The sequence below is a fragment of the Somniosus microcephalus genome, chromosome 24 (genome assembly GCF_052327205.1).
Source record: "Somniosus microcephalus isolate GS21.2 chromosome 24, FLI_Smic_1.0, whole genome shotgun sequence".
NCBI lineage: Eukaryota > Metazoa > Chordata > Chondrichthyes > Squaliformes > Somniosidae > Somniosus > Somniosus microcephalus.
The window spans coordinates 59,361,999-59,376,621 of record NC_141010.1 but is presented as its reverse complement, the minus strand read 5'-3'; the positions used below and the strand labels follow the sequence as shown (position 1 = coordinate 59,376,621).

Sequence of the window (14,623 nt, the reverse complement as noted above, 5' to 3'; positions counted from 1 at the left end):
GTACACACGGAGTATTATAATATAGTTACACCCTGTACACGCGGTGTATTATAATATAGTTACACTCTGTACATGTGGCGTATTATAATATAGTCACACCCTGTACACACGGTGTATTATAATATAGTTACACTCTGTACATGTGGCGTATTATAATATAGTCACACCCTGTACACGCGGCGTATTATAATATAGTTACACCCTGTACACACGGAGTATTATAATATAGTTACGCCCTGTACACGCGGCGTATTATAATATAGTTACACTCTGTACATGTGGCGTATTATAATATAGTCACACCCTGTACACACAGCGTATTATATTATAGTTACACCCTGTACACGCGGTGTATTATAATATAGTTACACTCTGTACATGTGGCGTATTATAATATAGTCACACCCTGTACACGCGGCGTATTATAATATAGTTACACCCTGTACACGCGGCGTATTATAATATAGTCACACCCTGTACACACGGCGTATTATAATAGAGTTACACCCTGTACACGCGGTGTGTTATAATATATTTACACCCTGTACACATGGAGTATTATAATATATTATGCCCTGTACACACGGAGTATTATAATATAGTTACACCCTGTACACGCGGTGTATTATAATATAGTTACGCCCTGTACACGCGGCGTATTATAATATAGTTACACCCTGTACACGCGGTGTATTATAATATAGTTACGCCCTGTACACGCGGCGTATTATAATATATTTACACCCTGTACACGCGGCGTATTATAATATAGTTACACCCTGTACACGCGATGTATTATAATATAGTTACGCCCTGTACATGCGGCGTATTATAATATAGTTACACCCTGAACACGCGGCGTACTATAATATAGTTACACCGTGTACACGCGGCGTATTATAATATAGTTACGCCCTGTATACGTGGCGTATTATAATATAGTTACGTCCTGTACACACGGTGTATTATAATATAGTTACACCCTGTACACGCGGCGTATTATAATATAGTTACACCCTGTACACGCGGTGTATTATCATATAGTTACGCCCTGTACACGCGGCGTATTATAATATAGTCACACCCTGTACACGCGGCGTATTATAATATAGTTACACCCTGTACACGTGGCTTATTATAATATAGTCACACCCTGTACACACGGCGTATTATAATGGAGTTACACCCTGTACACGTGGTGTGTTATAATATATTTACACCCTGTACACGCGGCGTATTATAATATAGTTACACCCTGTACACGCGGCGTATTATAATAGTTACACCCTGTACACATGGAGTATTATAATATATTACACCCTGTACACATGGAGTATTATAATATAGTTACACCCTGTACACGGGGTGTATTATAATATAGTTACGCCCTGTACACGCGGCGTATTATAATATAGTTACGCCCTGTACACACGGTGTATTAAAATATAGTTACGCACTGTACACACGGCGTATTATAATATAGTTACACCCTGTACACGCGGTGTATTATAATATAGTTACACCCTTTACACACGGCGTATTATAATATAGTTACGCCCTGTACACGCGGCGTATTATAATATAGTTACACCCTGTACACACGACGTATTATAATATAGTTACACCCTGTACATGCGGTGTATTATAATATAGTTACGCCCTGTACACACGGCGTATTATAATATATTACGCCCTTTACACACGGTGTATTATAATATAGTTACACCCTGTACATGCGGTGTATTATAATATAGTTACACCCTGTACACGCGGTGTATTATAATATAGTTACGCCCTGTACACGTGGTGTATTATAATATATTACGCCTTGTACACACGGTGTATTATAATATAGTTACACCCTGTATATGCGGTGTATTATAATATAGTTACACCCTGTACACACTGCGTATTATAATATAGTTACACCCTGTACACGCGGTGTATTATAATATAGTTACGCCCTATACACGCGGCGCATTATAATATAGTTACGCACTGTACACACGGTGTATTAAAATATAGTTACGCCCTGTACACACGGCGTATTATAATATAGTTACACCCTGTACACACGGCGTATTATAATATAGTTACACCCTGTACACGCGGTGTATTATAATATAGTTACGCCCTGTACACGCGGTGTATTATAATATATTACGCCTTGTACACACGGCGTATTATAATATAGTTACACCCTGTACACGTGGCGTATTATAATATAGTTACACCCTGTACACACGGCGTATTATAATATAGTTACACCCTGTACACGTGGCGTATTATAATATAGTTACGCCCTGTACACGCGGTGTATTATAATATATTACGCCTTGTACACACGGCGTATTATAATATAGTTACACCCTGTTCACGCGGCACATTATAATATAGTTACGCCCTGTACACACGGCGTATTATAATACAGTTACACCCTGTACACGCGGTGTGTTATAACATAGTTACACCCTGTACACACGGCGTATTATAATACAGTTACGCCCTGTACACGCGGCGTAATATAATATAGTTACACCCTGTACACACGGCGTATTATAATACAGTTACGCCCTGTACACGCGGCGTAATATAATACAGTTACACCCTGTACACGCGGCGTATTGTAATAGAGTTACACCCTGTACACACGGAGTATTATAATATAGTTACACCCTGTACACGCGGTGTATTATAATATAGTTACGCCCTGTACACACGGCGTATTATAATATAGTTACACCCTGTACACGCGGTGTATTATAATATAGTTATGCCCTGTACACGCGGCGTATTATAATATATTACGCCCTGTACACACGGTGTATTATAATATAGTTACACCCTGTACACGCGGTGTATTATAATATAGTTACGCCCTGTACACACGGAGTATTATAATATAGTTACACCCTGTACACGCGGTGTATTATAATATAGTTACACCCTGTACACACGGTGTATTATAATATAGTTACACCCTGTACACACAGCGTATTATAATATAGTTACACCCTGTACACACAGCGTATTATAATATAGTTACACACTGTACACGCGGTGTATTATACTATAGTTACACCCTGTACACACGGTGTATTATAATATAGTTACACCCTGTACACACGACGTATTATAATATAGTTACGCCCTGTACACGCGGTGTATTATAATATAGTAACACCCTGTACACGCGGTGTATTATAATATAGTTACACCCTGTACACACGGTGTATTATAATATAGTTACGCCCTGTACACACGGAGTATTATAATATAGTTACACCCTGTACACACGGTGTATTATAATATAGTTACGCCCTGTACACACGGCGTACTATAATATAGTTACGCCCTGTACACGCGGTGTATTATAATATAGTTACGCCCTGTACATGCGGTGTATTATAATATAGTTCCACCCTATACACATGCAGTATTATAATATAGTTATGCCCTGTACACGCGGCGTATTATAATATAGTTCCACCCTATACACATGCAGTATTATAATATGGTTACGCCCTGTACACGCGGCGTATTATAATATAGTTACGCCCTGTACATGCGGTGTATTATAATATAGTTCCACCCTATACACATGCAGTATTATAATATAGTTACACCCTGTACACGCGGCGTATTATAATATAGTTACGCCCTGTACACGCGGCATATTATAATATAGTTACCCCTGTACACGCGGCGTATTATAATATAGTTACACTCTGTACACACGACGTATTATAATATAGTTACACCCTGTACACACGGCGTATTTTAATATAGTTACACCCTGTACACGCGGCGTATTATAATATAGTTACACCCTGTACACACGGCGTATTATAATATAGTTACACCCTGTACACGCAGCGTATTATAATATAGTTACACCCTGTACACGCGGCGTATTATAATATAGTTACGCCCTGTACACACGGCGTATTATAATATATTATGCCCTTTACACACGGAGTATTATAATATAGTTACACCCTGTACACGCGGTGTATTATAATATAGTTACACCCTGTACACGCGGTGTATTATAATATAGTTACGCCCTGTACACGCGGTGTATTATAATATATTACGCCTTGTACACACGGCGTATTATAATATAGTTACACCCTGTACATGCGGTGTATTATAATATAGTTACGCCCTATACACGCGGCGTATTATAATATAGTTACGCCCTGTACACACGGTGTATTAAAATATAGTTACGCACTGTACACACGGCGTATTATAATATAGTTACGCCCTGTACACACGGCGTATTGTAATATAGTTACACCCTGTACACGCGGTGTATTATAATATAGTTACGCCCTGTACACACAGCGTATTATAATATAGTTACACCCTGTACACGCGGTGTATTATAATATAGTTACACCCTGTACACGCGGTGTATTATAATATATTACGCCTTGTACAGACGGCGTATTATAATATAGTTACACCCTGTACATGCGGTGTATTATAATATAGTTACGCCCTATACACGCGGCGTATTATAATATAGTTACGCCCTGTACACACGGTGTATTAAAATATAGTTACGCACTGTACACACGGCGTATTATAATATAGTTACGCCCTGTACACACGGCGTATTGTAATATAGTTACACCCTGTACACGCGGTGTATTATAATATAGTTACGCCCTGTACACACAGCGTATTATAATATAGTTACACCCTGTACACGCGGTGTATTATAATATAGTTACACCCTGTACACGCGGTGTATTATAATATAGTTACGCCCTGTACACGCGGTGTATTATAATATATTACGCCTTGTACAGACGGCGTATTATAATATAGTTACACCCTGTACGCGCGGCGTATTATAATACCGTTACGCCCTGTACACGCGGCATATTATAATACAGTTACACCCTGTACACGCGGCGTATTATAATACAGTTACACCCTGTACACGCGGCGTATTATAATATAGTTACACCCTGTACACACGGCGTATTATAATACAGTTACGCCCTGTACACGCGGCATATTATAATACAGTTACACCCTGTACACGCGGCGTATTACAATACAGTTACACCCTGTACACACGGCGTATTATAATAGTTACGCCCTGTACACGCGGCGTATTATAATATAGTTACACCCTGTACACACGGTGTATTATAATATAGTTACACCCTGTACACGCGGCGTACTATAATATAGTTACACCCTGTACACGCGGCGTATTATAATATAGTTACACCCTGTACACGCGGTGTATTATAATATAGTTACACCCTGTACACACGGTGTATTATAATATAGTTACACCCTGTACACGCAGCGTATTATAATATAGTTACACCCTGTACACACGGTGTATTATAATATAGTTACGCCCTGTACACACGGTGTATTATAATATAGTTACACCCTGTACACGCGGCGTACTATAATATAGTTACACCCTGTACACACGGTGTATTATAATATAGTTACACCCTGTACACGCGGTGTATTATAATATAGTTACACCCTGTACACACGGTGTATTATAATATAGTTACACCCTGTACACGCAGCGTATTATAATATAGTTACACCCTGTACACGCGGCGTATTATAATATAGTTACACCCTGTACACGCAGCGTATTATAATATAGTTACACCCTGTACACACGGCGTATTATAATATAGTTACACCCTGTACACGCGGTGTATTATAATATAGTTACGCCCTGTACACGCAGCGTATTATAATATAGTTACACCCTGCACACACGGTGTATTATAATATAGTTACACCCTGTACACGCGGCGTATTATAATATAGTTACACCCTGTACACGTGGTGTATTATAATATAGTTACGCCCTGTACACACGGTGTATTATAATATAGTTACGCCCTGTACACGCAGCGTATTATAATATAGTTACACCCTGTACACACGGTGTATTATAATATAGTTACACCCTGTACACGCGGCGTATTATAATATAGTTACACCCTGTACACGTGGTGTATTATAATATAGTTACGCCCTGTACACACAGCGTATTATAATATAGTTACACCCTGTACACACGGTGTATTATAATATAGTTACACTCTGTACATGTGGCGTATTATAATATAGTCACACCCTGTACACGCGGCGTATTATAATATAGTTACACCCTGTACACACGGAGTATTATAATATAGTTACACCCTGTACACGCGGTGTATTATAATATAGTTACACTCTGTACATGTGGCGTATTATAATATAGTCACACCCTGTACACACGGTGTATTATAATATAGTTACACTCTGTACATGTGGCGTATTATAATATAGTCACACCCTGTACACGCGGCGTATTATAATATAGTTACACCCTGTACACACGGAGTATTATAATATAGTTACGCCCTGTACACGCGGCGTATTATAATATAGTTACACTCTGTACATGTGGCGTATTATAATATAGTCACACCCTGTACACACAGCGTATTATATTATAGTTACACCCTGTACACGCGGTGTATTATAATATAGTTACACTCTGTACATGTGGCGTATTATAATATAGTCACACCCTGTACACGCGGCGTATTATAATATAGTTACACCCTGTACACGCGGCGTATTATAATATAGTCACACCCTGTACACACGGCGTATTATAATAGAGTTACACCCTGTACACGCGGTGTGTTATAATATATTTACACCCTGTACACATGGAGTATTATAATATATTATGCCCTGTACACACGGAGTATTATAATATAGTTACACCCTGTACACGCGGTGTATTATAATATAGTTACGCCCTGTACACGCGGCGTATTATAATATAGTTACACCCTGTACACGCGGTGTATTATAATATAGTTACGCCCTGTACACGCGGCGTATTATAATATATTTACACCCTGTACACGCGGCGTATTATAATATAGTTACACCCTGTACACGCGATGTATTATAATATAGTTACGCCCTGTACATGCGGCGTATTATAATATAGTTACACCCTGAACACGCGGCGTACTATAATATAGTTACACCGTGTACACGCGGCGTATTATAATATAGTTACGCCCTGTATACGTGGCGTATTATAATATAGTTACGTCCTGTACACACGGTGTATTATAATATAGTTACACCCTGTACACGCGGCGTATTATAATATAGTTACACCCTGTACACGCGGTGTATTATCATATAGTTACGCCCTGTACACGCGGCGTATTATAATATAGTCACACCCTGTACACGCGGCGTATTATAATATAGTTACACCCTGTACACGTGGCTTATTATAATATAGTCACACCCTGTACACACGGCGTATTATAATGGAGTTACACCCTGTACACGTGGTGTGTTATAATATATTTACACCCTGTACACGCGGCGTATTATAATATAGTTACACCCTGTACACGCGGCGTATTATAATAGTTACACCCTGTACACATGGAGTATTATAATATATTACACCCTGTACACATGGAGTATTATAATATAGTTACACCCTGTACACGGGGTGTATTATAATATAGTTACGCCCTGTACACGCGGCGTATTATAATATAGTTACGCCCTGTACACACGGTGTATTAAAATATAGTTACGCACTGTACACACGGCGTATTATAATATAGTTACACCCTGTACACGCGGTGTATTATAATATAGTTACACCCTTTACACACGGCGTATTATAATATAGTTACGCCCTGTACACGCGGCGTATTATAATATAGTTACACCCTGTACACACGACGTATTATAATATAGTTACACCCTGTACATGCGGTGTATTATAATATAGTTACGCCCTGTACACACGGCGTATTATAATATATTACGCCCTTTACACACGGTGTATTATAATATAGTTACACCCTGTACATGCGGTGTATTATAATATAGTTACACCCTGTACACGCGGTGTATTATAATATAGTTACGCCCTGTACACGTGGTGTATTATAATATATTACGCCTTGTACACACGGTGTATTATAATATAGTTACACCCTGTATATGCGGTGTATTATAATATAGTTACACCCTGTACACACTGCGTATTATAATATAGTTACACCCTGTACACGCGGTGTATTATAATATAGTTACGCCCTATACACGCGGCGCATTATAATATAGTTACGCACTGTACACACGGTGTATTAAAATATAGTTACGCCCTGTACACACGGCGTATTATAATATAGTTACACCCTGTACACACGGCGTATTATAATATAGTTACACCCTGTACACGCGGTGTATTATAATATAGTTACGCCCTGTACACGCGGTGTATTATAATATATTACGCCTTGTACACACGGCGTATTATAATATAGTTACACCCTGTACACGTGGCGTATTATAATATATTACGCCTTGTACACACGGCGTATTATAATATAGTTACACCCTGTTCACGCGGCACATTATAATATAGTTACGCCCTGTACACACGGCGTATTATAATACAGTTACACCCTGTACACGCGGTGTGTTATAACATAGTTACACCCTGTACACACGGCGTATTATAATACAGTTACGCCCTGTACACGCGGCGTAATATAATATAGTTACACCCTGTACACACGGCGTATTATAATACAGTTACGCCCTGTACACGCGGCGTAATATAATACAGTTACACCCTGTACACGCGGCGTATTGTAATAGAGTTACACCCTGTACACACGGAGTATTATAATATAGTTACACCCTGTACACGCGGTGTATTATAATATAGTTACGCCCTGTACACACGGCGTATTATAATATAGTTACACCCTGTACACGCGGTGTATTATAATATAGTTATGCCCTGTACACGCGGCGTATTATAATATATTACGCCCTGTACACACGGTGTATTATAATATAGTTACACCCTGTACACGCGGTGTATTATAATATAGTTACGCCCTGTACACACGGAGTATTATAATATAGTTACACCCTGTACACGCGGTGTATTATAATATAGTTACACCCTGTACACACGGTGTATTATAATATAGTTACACCCTGTACACACAGCGTATTATAATATAGTTACACCCTGTACACACAGCGTATTATAATATAGTTACACACTGTACACGCGGTGTATTATACTATAGTTACACCCTGTACACACGGTGTATTATAATATAGTTACACCCTGTACACACGACGTATTATAATATAGTTACGCCCTGTACACGCGGTGTATTATAATATAGTAACACCCTGTACACGCGGTGTATTATAATATAGTTACACCCTGTACACACGGTGTATTATAATATAGTTACGCCCTGTACACACGGAGTATTATAATATAGTTACACCCTGTACACACGGTGTATTATAATATAGTTACGCCCTGTACACACGGCGTACTATAATATAGTTACGCCCTGTACACGCGGTGTATTATAATATAGTTACGCCCTGTACATGCGGTGTATTATAATATAGTTCCACCCTATACACATGCAGTATTATAATATAGTTATGCCCTGTACACGCGGCGTATTATAATATAGTTCCACCCTATACACATGCAGTATTATAATATGGTTACGCCCTGTACACGCGGCGTATTATAATATAGTTACGCCCTGTACATGCGGTGTATTATAATATAGTTCCACCCTATACACATGCAGTATTATAATATAGTTACACCCTGTACACGCGGCGTATTATAATATAGTTACGCCCTGTACACGCGGCATATTATAATATAGTTACCCCTGTACACGCGGCGTATTATAATATAGTTACACTCTGTACACACGACGTATTATAATATAGTTACACCCTGTACACACGGCGTATTTTAATATAGTTACACCCTGTACACGCGGCGTATTATAATATAGTTACACCCTGTACACACGGCGTATTATAATATAGTTACACCCTGTACACGCAGCGTATTATAATATAGTTACACCCTGTACACGCGGCGTATTATAATATAGTTACGCCCTGTACACACGGCGTATTATAATATATTATGCCCTTTACACACGGAGTATTATAATATAGTTACACCCTGTACACGCGGTGTATTATAATATAGTTACACCCTGTACACGCGGTGTATTATAATATAGTTACGCCCTGTACACGCGGTGTATTATAATATATTACGCCTTGTACACACGGCGTATTATAATATAGTTACACCCTGTACATGCGGTGTATTATAATATAGTTACGCCCTATACACGCGGCGTATTATAATATAGTTACGCCCTGTACACACGGTGTATTAAAATATAGTTACGCACTGTACACACGGCGTATTATAATATAGTTACGCCCTGTACACACGGCGTATTGTAATATAGTTACACCCTGTACACGCGGTGTATTATAATATAGTTACGCCCTGTACACACAGCGTATTATAATATAGTTACACCCTGTACACGCGGTGTATTATAATATAGTTACACCCTGTACACGCGGTGTATTATAATATATTACGCCTTGTACAGACGGCGTATTATAATATAGTTACACCCTGTACATGCGGTGTATTATAATATAGTTACGCCCTATACACGCGGCGTATTATAATATAGTTACGCCCTGTACACACGTTGTATTAAAATATAGTTACGCACTGTACACACGGCGTATTATAATATAGTTACGCCCTGTACACACGGCGTATTGTAATATAGTTACACCCTGTACACGCGGTGTATTATAATATAGTTACGCCCTGTACACACAGCGTATTATAATATAGTTACACCCTGTACACGCGGTGTATTATAATATAGTTACACCCTGTACACGCGGTGTATTATAATATAGTTACGCCCTGTACACGCGGTGTATTATAATATATTACGCCTTGTACAGACGGCGTATTATAATATAGTTACACCCTGTACGCGCGGCGTATTATAATACCGTTACGCCCTGTACACGCGGCATATTATAATACAGTTACACCCTGTACACGCGGCGTATTATAATACAGTTACACCCTGTACACGCGGCGTATTATAATATAGTTACACCCTGTACACACGGCGTATTATAATACAGTTACGCCCTGTACACGCGGCATATTATAATACAGTTACACCCTGTACACGCGGCGTATTACAATACAGTTACACCCTGTACACACGGAGTATTATAATATATTACGCCCTGTACACACGGCGTATTATAATATAGTTACACCCTGTACACGCGGTGTATTATAATGTAGCTACGCCCTGTACACACGGCGTATTATAATATAGTAACACCCTGTACACGCGGTGTATTATAATATAGTTACACCCTGTACACACGGAGTATTATAATATATTACGCCCTTTACACACGGAGTATTATAATATAGTTACACCCTGTACACACGGTGTATTATAATATAGTTACACCCTGTACACGCGGTGTATTATAATAGTTACGCCCTGTACATGCGGTGTATTATAATATAGTTACACCCTATACACACGCCGTATTATAGTATAGTTACGCCCTGTACACGCGGCGTATTATAATATAGTTACGCCCTGTACATGCGGTGTATTATAATATAGTTACACCCTATACACACGCCGTATTATAGTATAGTTACGCCCTGTACACGCGGCGTATTATAATATAGTTACGCCCTGTGCACGCGGCGTATTATAATATAGTTACACCCTGTACACGCGGTGTATTATAATATAGTTACACCCAGTACACGAGGTGTATTATAATATAGTTACACCCTGTACACACGGAGTATTATAATATAGTTACACCCTGTACACACAACATATTATAATATAGTTACACCCTGTACACACGGCGTATTTTAATATAGTTACACCCTGTACACACAACATATTATAATATAGTTACACCCTGTACACGCGGCGTATTATAATATAGTTACACCCTGTACACGCAGCGTATTATAATATAGTTACACCCTGTACACGCGGCTTATTATAATATAGTTACGCCCTGTACACGCGGCGTATTATAATATAGTTACAGCCTGTACACACGACGTATTATAATATAGTTACACCCTGTACACACGGCGTATTATAATATAGTTACACTCTGTACACGCGGCGTATTATAATATAGTTACACCCTGTACACACGGCGTATTATAATATAGTTACACTCTGTACACGCGGCGTATTATAATATAGTTACACCCTGTACACACGGTGTATTATAATATAGTTACACTCTGTACACGCGGTGTATTATAATATAGTTACACCCTGTACACACGGCGTATTATAATATAGTTACACCCTGTACACACGGCGTATTATAATATAGTTACACTCTGTACACACGACGTATTATAATATAGTTACACCCTGTACACACGGCGTATTATAATATAGTTACACTCTGTACACGTGGCGTATTATAATATAGTTACACCCTGTACACGCGGCGTATTATAATATAGTTACGCCCTGTACACGCGGCGTATTATAATACAGTTACACCCTGTAACATACAATGTATTATAATATATTTAATATAATTATCCTGATCTCATTTATCCTTTGTTATCTTCAGGCGTGACTTTTGAACTTCCTGCTCATTGGCTCCCCAGGACACCCCATACATCCCAGCAGGACACCACATACATCCCAGCAGGACACCAGTCACATCCTAGCAGGACTCCACACCCATCCCAGCAGGACACCACCTACATCCCAGCATGAAACCACACACATCCCAGCAAGACACCACACACATCCCAGCAGGACACCACACACATCCCAGCAGGACACCACACACATCCCAGCAGGACACCACACACATCCCAGCAGGACACCACATACATCCCAGCAGGACACTCCATACATCCCAGCAGGACACCACATACATCCCAGCAGGACACCACTCACATCCTAGCAGGACTCCACACCCATCCCAGCAGGGCACCACCTACATCCCAGCAGGAAACCACACACATCCCAGCAAGATACCACACACACCCCAGCAGGACACCACACACATCCCAGCAGGGCACCACACACATCCCAGCAGGACACCACATACATCCCAGCAGGACACTCCATACATCCCAGCAGGACTCCACATACATCCCAGCAGGACACCACATACATGCCAGCAGGGGTTGAATCAAACATATAGGACCTGAATTTTAACTTTTAGGAATGTTATAGAAATTGCCTGATTCTCATTTCCACTGCGGGCGATTTCTATATCGGGGGTTTCTATAATGGGCGGCCGATCTGCAACACCAGCTTTACACCCGCTGGCAAGGTGAAAATCTAGCCCATAGTAGCCCATCCACCCCAGAGGCTGCACTGAGATTAACAGCCATATCAATCAAATTAAACCACATTTATTTTTCATAGTATTCCCAGGACTGCTGTACATCCTAAATATTAATATCATTAGTTAGTAAGAATGGTCTGTTGCTCGACATGGATTTCCATACCTCATGAATGACTAGTGAGTTCTGGAATGAGGTGCACTAGGACCCTGTGTCATTCTCTGGCACCCAGCCTGTATCCAGGGGAAGGTCCTGTGTATATAAGCAGGCTGAAAGCAGGGAGTGAGTCCCATCCAGGGTCTCTAACTTGCAGTGACACAAGTAGATACAAAGTGCGCAAAGATGAGTGTGAGCTTCGAGTCAACGCAGACCTCCTCTTACAGAAAGCGATTTGGGGGTCTCAACACAATCCCTGGGAGCAGATTCAGCTTCTCAAAGAGGTACCAAATAATGCAACAATTCTACAGCAGCCTTGCCTGTAACCTGAGCAACTGCTCATACAATGGGCAGGCTATAGACCGCTATGTGACTGTGTCACTGCAGGTGAGTGCTGCACCTTCAGATGCAGGTACAGAGACAGCTGGAGTTTCAAACAACAGCCTCCTACCAGTCATCAGTCACCTCATAGGATCTGGACTGGTTTAGAATGGGTCGAGGCTCTCACTGTACAGTATCTGGACTGGTTTAGAACTGATCTAGGCATTCGCTGTACAGTATCTGGACTGGTTTAGAATGGGTCGAGGCTCTCACTGTACAGTATCTGGACTGGTTTAGAATGGGTCGAGGCTCTCACTGTACAGTATCTGGACTGGTTTGGAATGGGTTGAGGCTCTCACTGTACCGTATCTGGACTGGCTTAGAATGGGTCGAGGCTCTCACTGTACCGTATCTGGACTGGTTTAGAATGGGTTGAGGCTCTCACTGTACCGTATCTGGACTGGTTTAGAATGGGTCGAGGCTCTCACTGTACCGTATCTGGACTGGTTTAGAATGGGTCGAGGCTCTCACTGTACAGTATCTGGACTGGTTTAGAATGGGTTGAGGCTCTCACTGTACCGTATCTGGACTGGTTTAGAATGGGTCGAGGCTCTCACTGTACCGTATCTGGACTGGTTTAGAATGGGTCGAGGCTCTCACTGTACCGTATCTGGACTGGTTTAGAATGGATCGAGGCTCTGGTACAGTCTGTGGACCTGTTTGGACCTGGCTGAGGTTATTCCCCAAGTTTCTGTTGGTTCAGGGCTCAGTTTAAACCTGCTGAGTGACTGTTGCTAGATTGTGATGTTCATTCTAACAGTGTCTTTATTAACC

General features: G+C 40.3%; 1 protein-coding gene across 1 annotated transcript in view; it reads left to right on the top strand.

Annotated features, from left to right (window-relative positions):
• Nucleotides 1-13,589: 13,589 nt before the first annotated feature.
• The window catches only part of gfap (glial fibrillary acidic protein), a 75,806-nt gene continuing 74,772 nt past the window's right edge, over nt 13,590-14,623 (top strand). Inside the window, exon 1 of the mRNA XM_085966643.1 lies at nt 13,590-13,752. Within this exon, the coding sequence (XP_085822769.1) occupies nt 13,655-13,752 (98 nt within the window). The 5' untranslated portion in view covers nt 13,590-13,654. The remainder of the gene's footprint in view (nt 13,753-14,623) is intronic.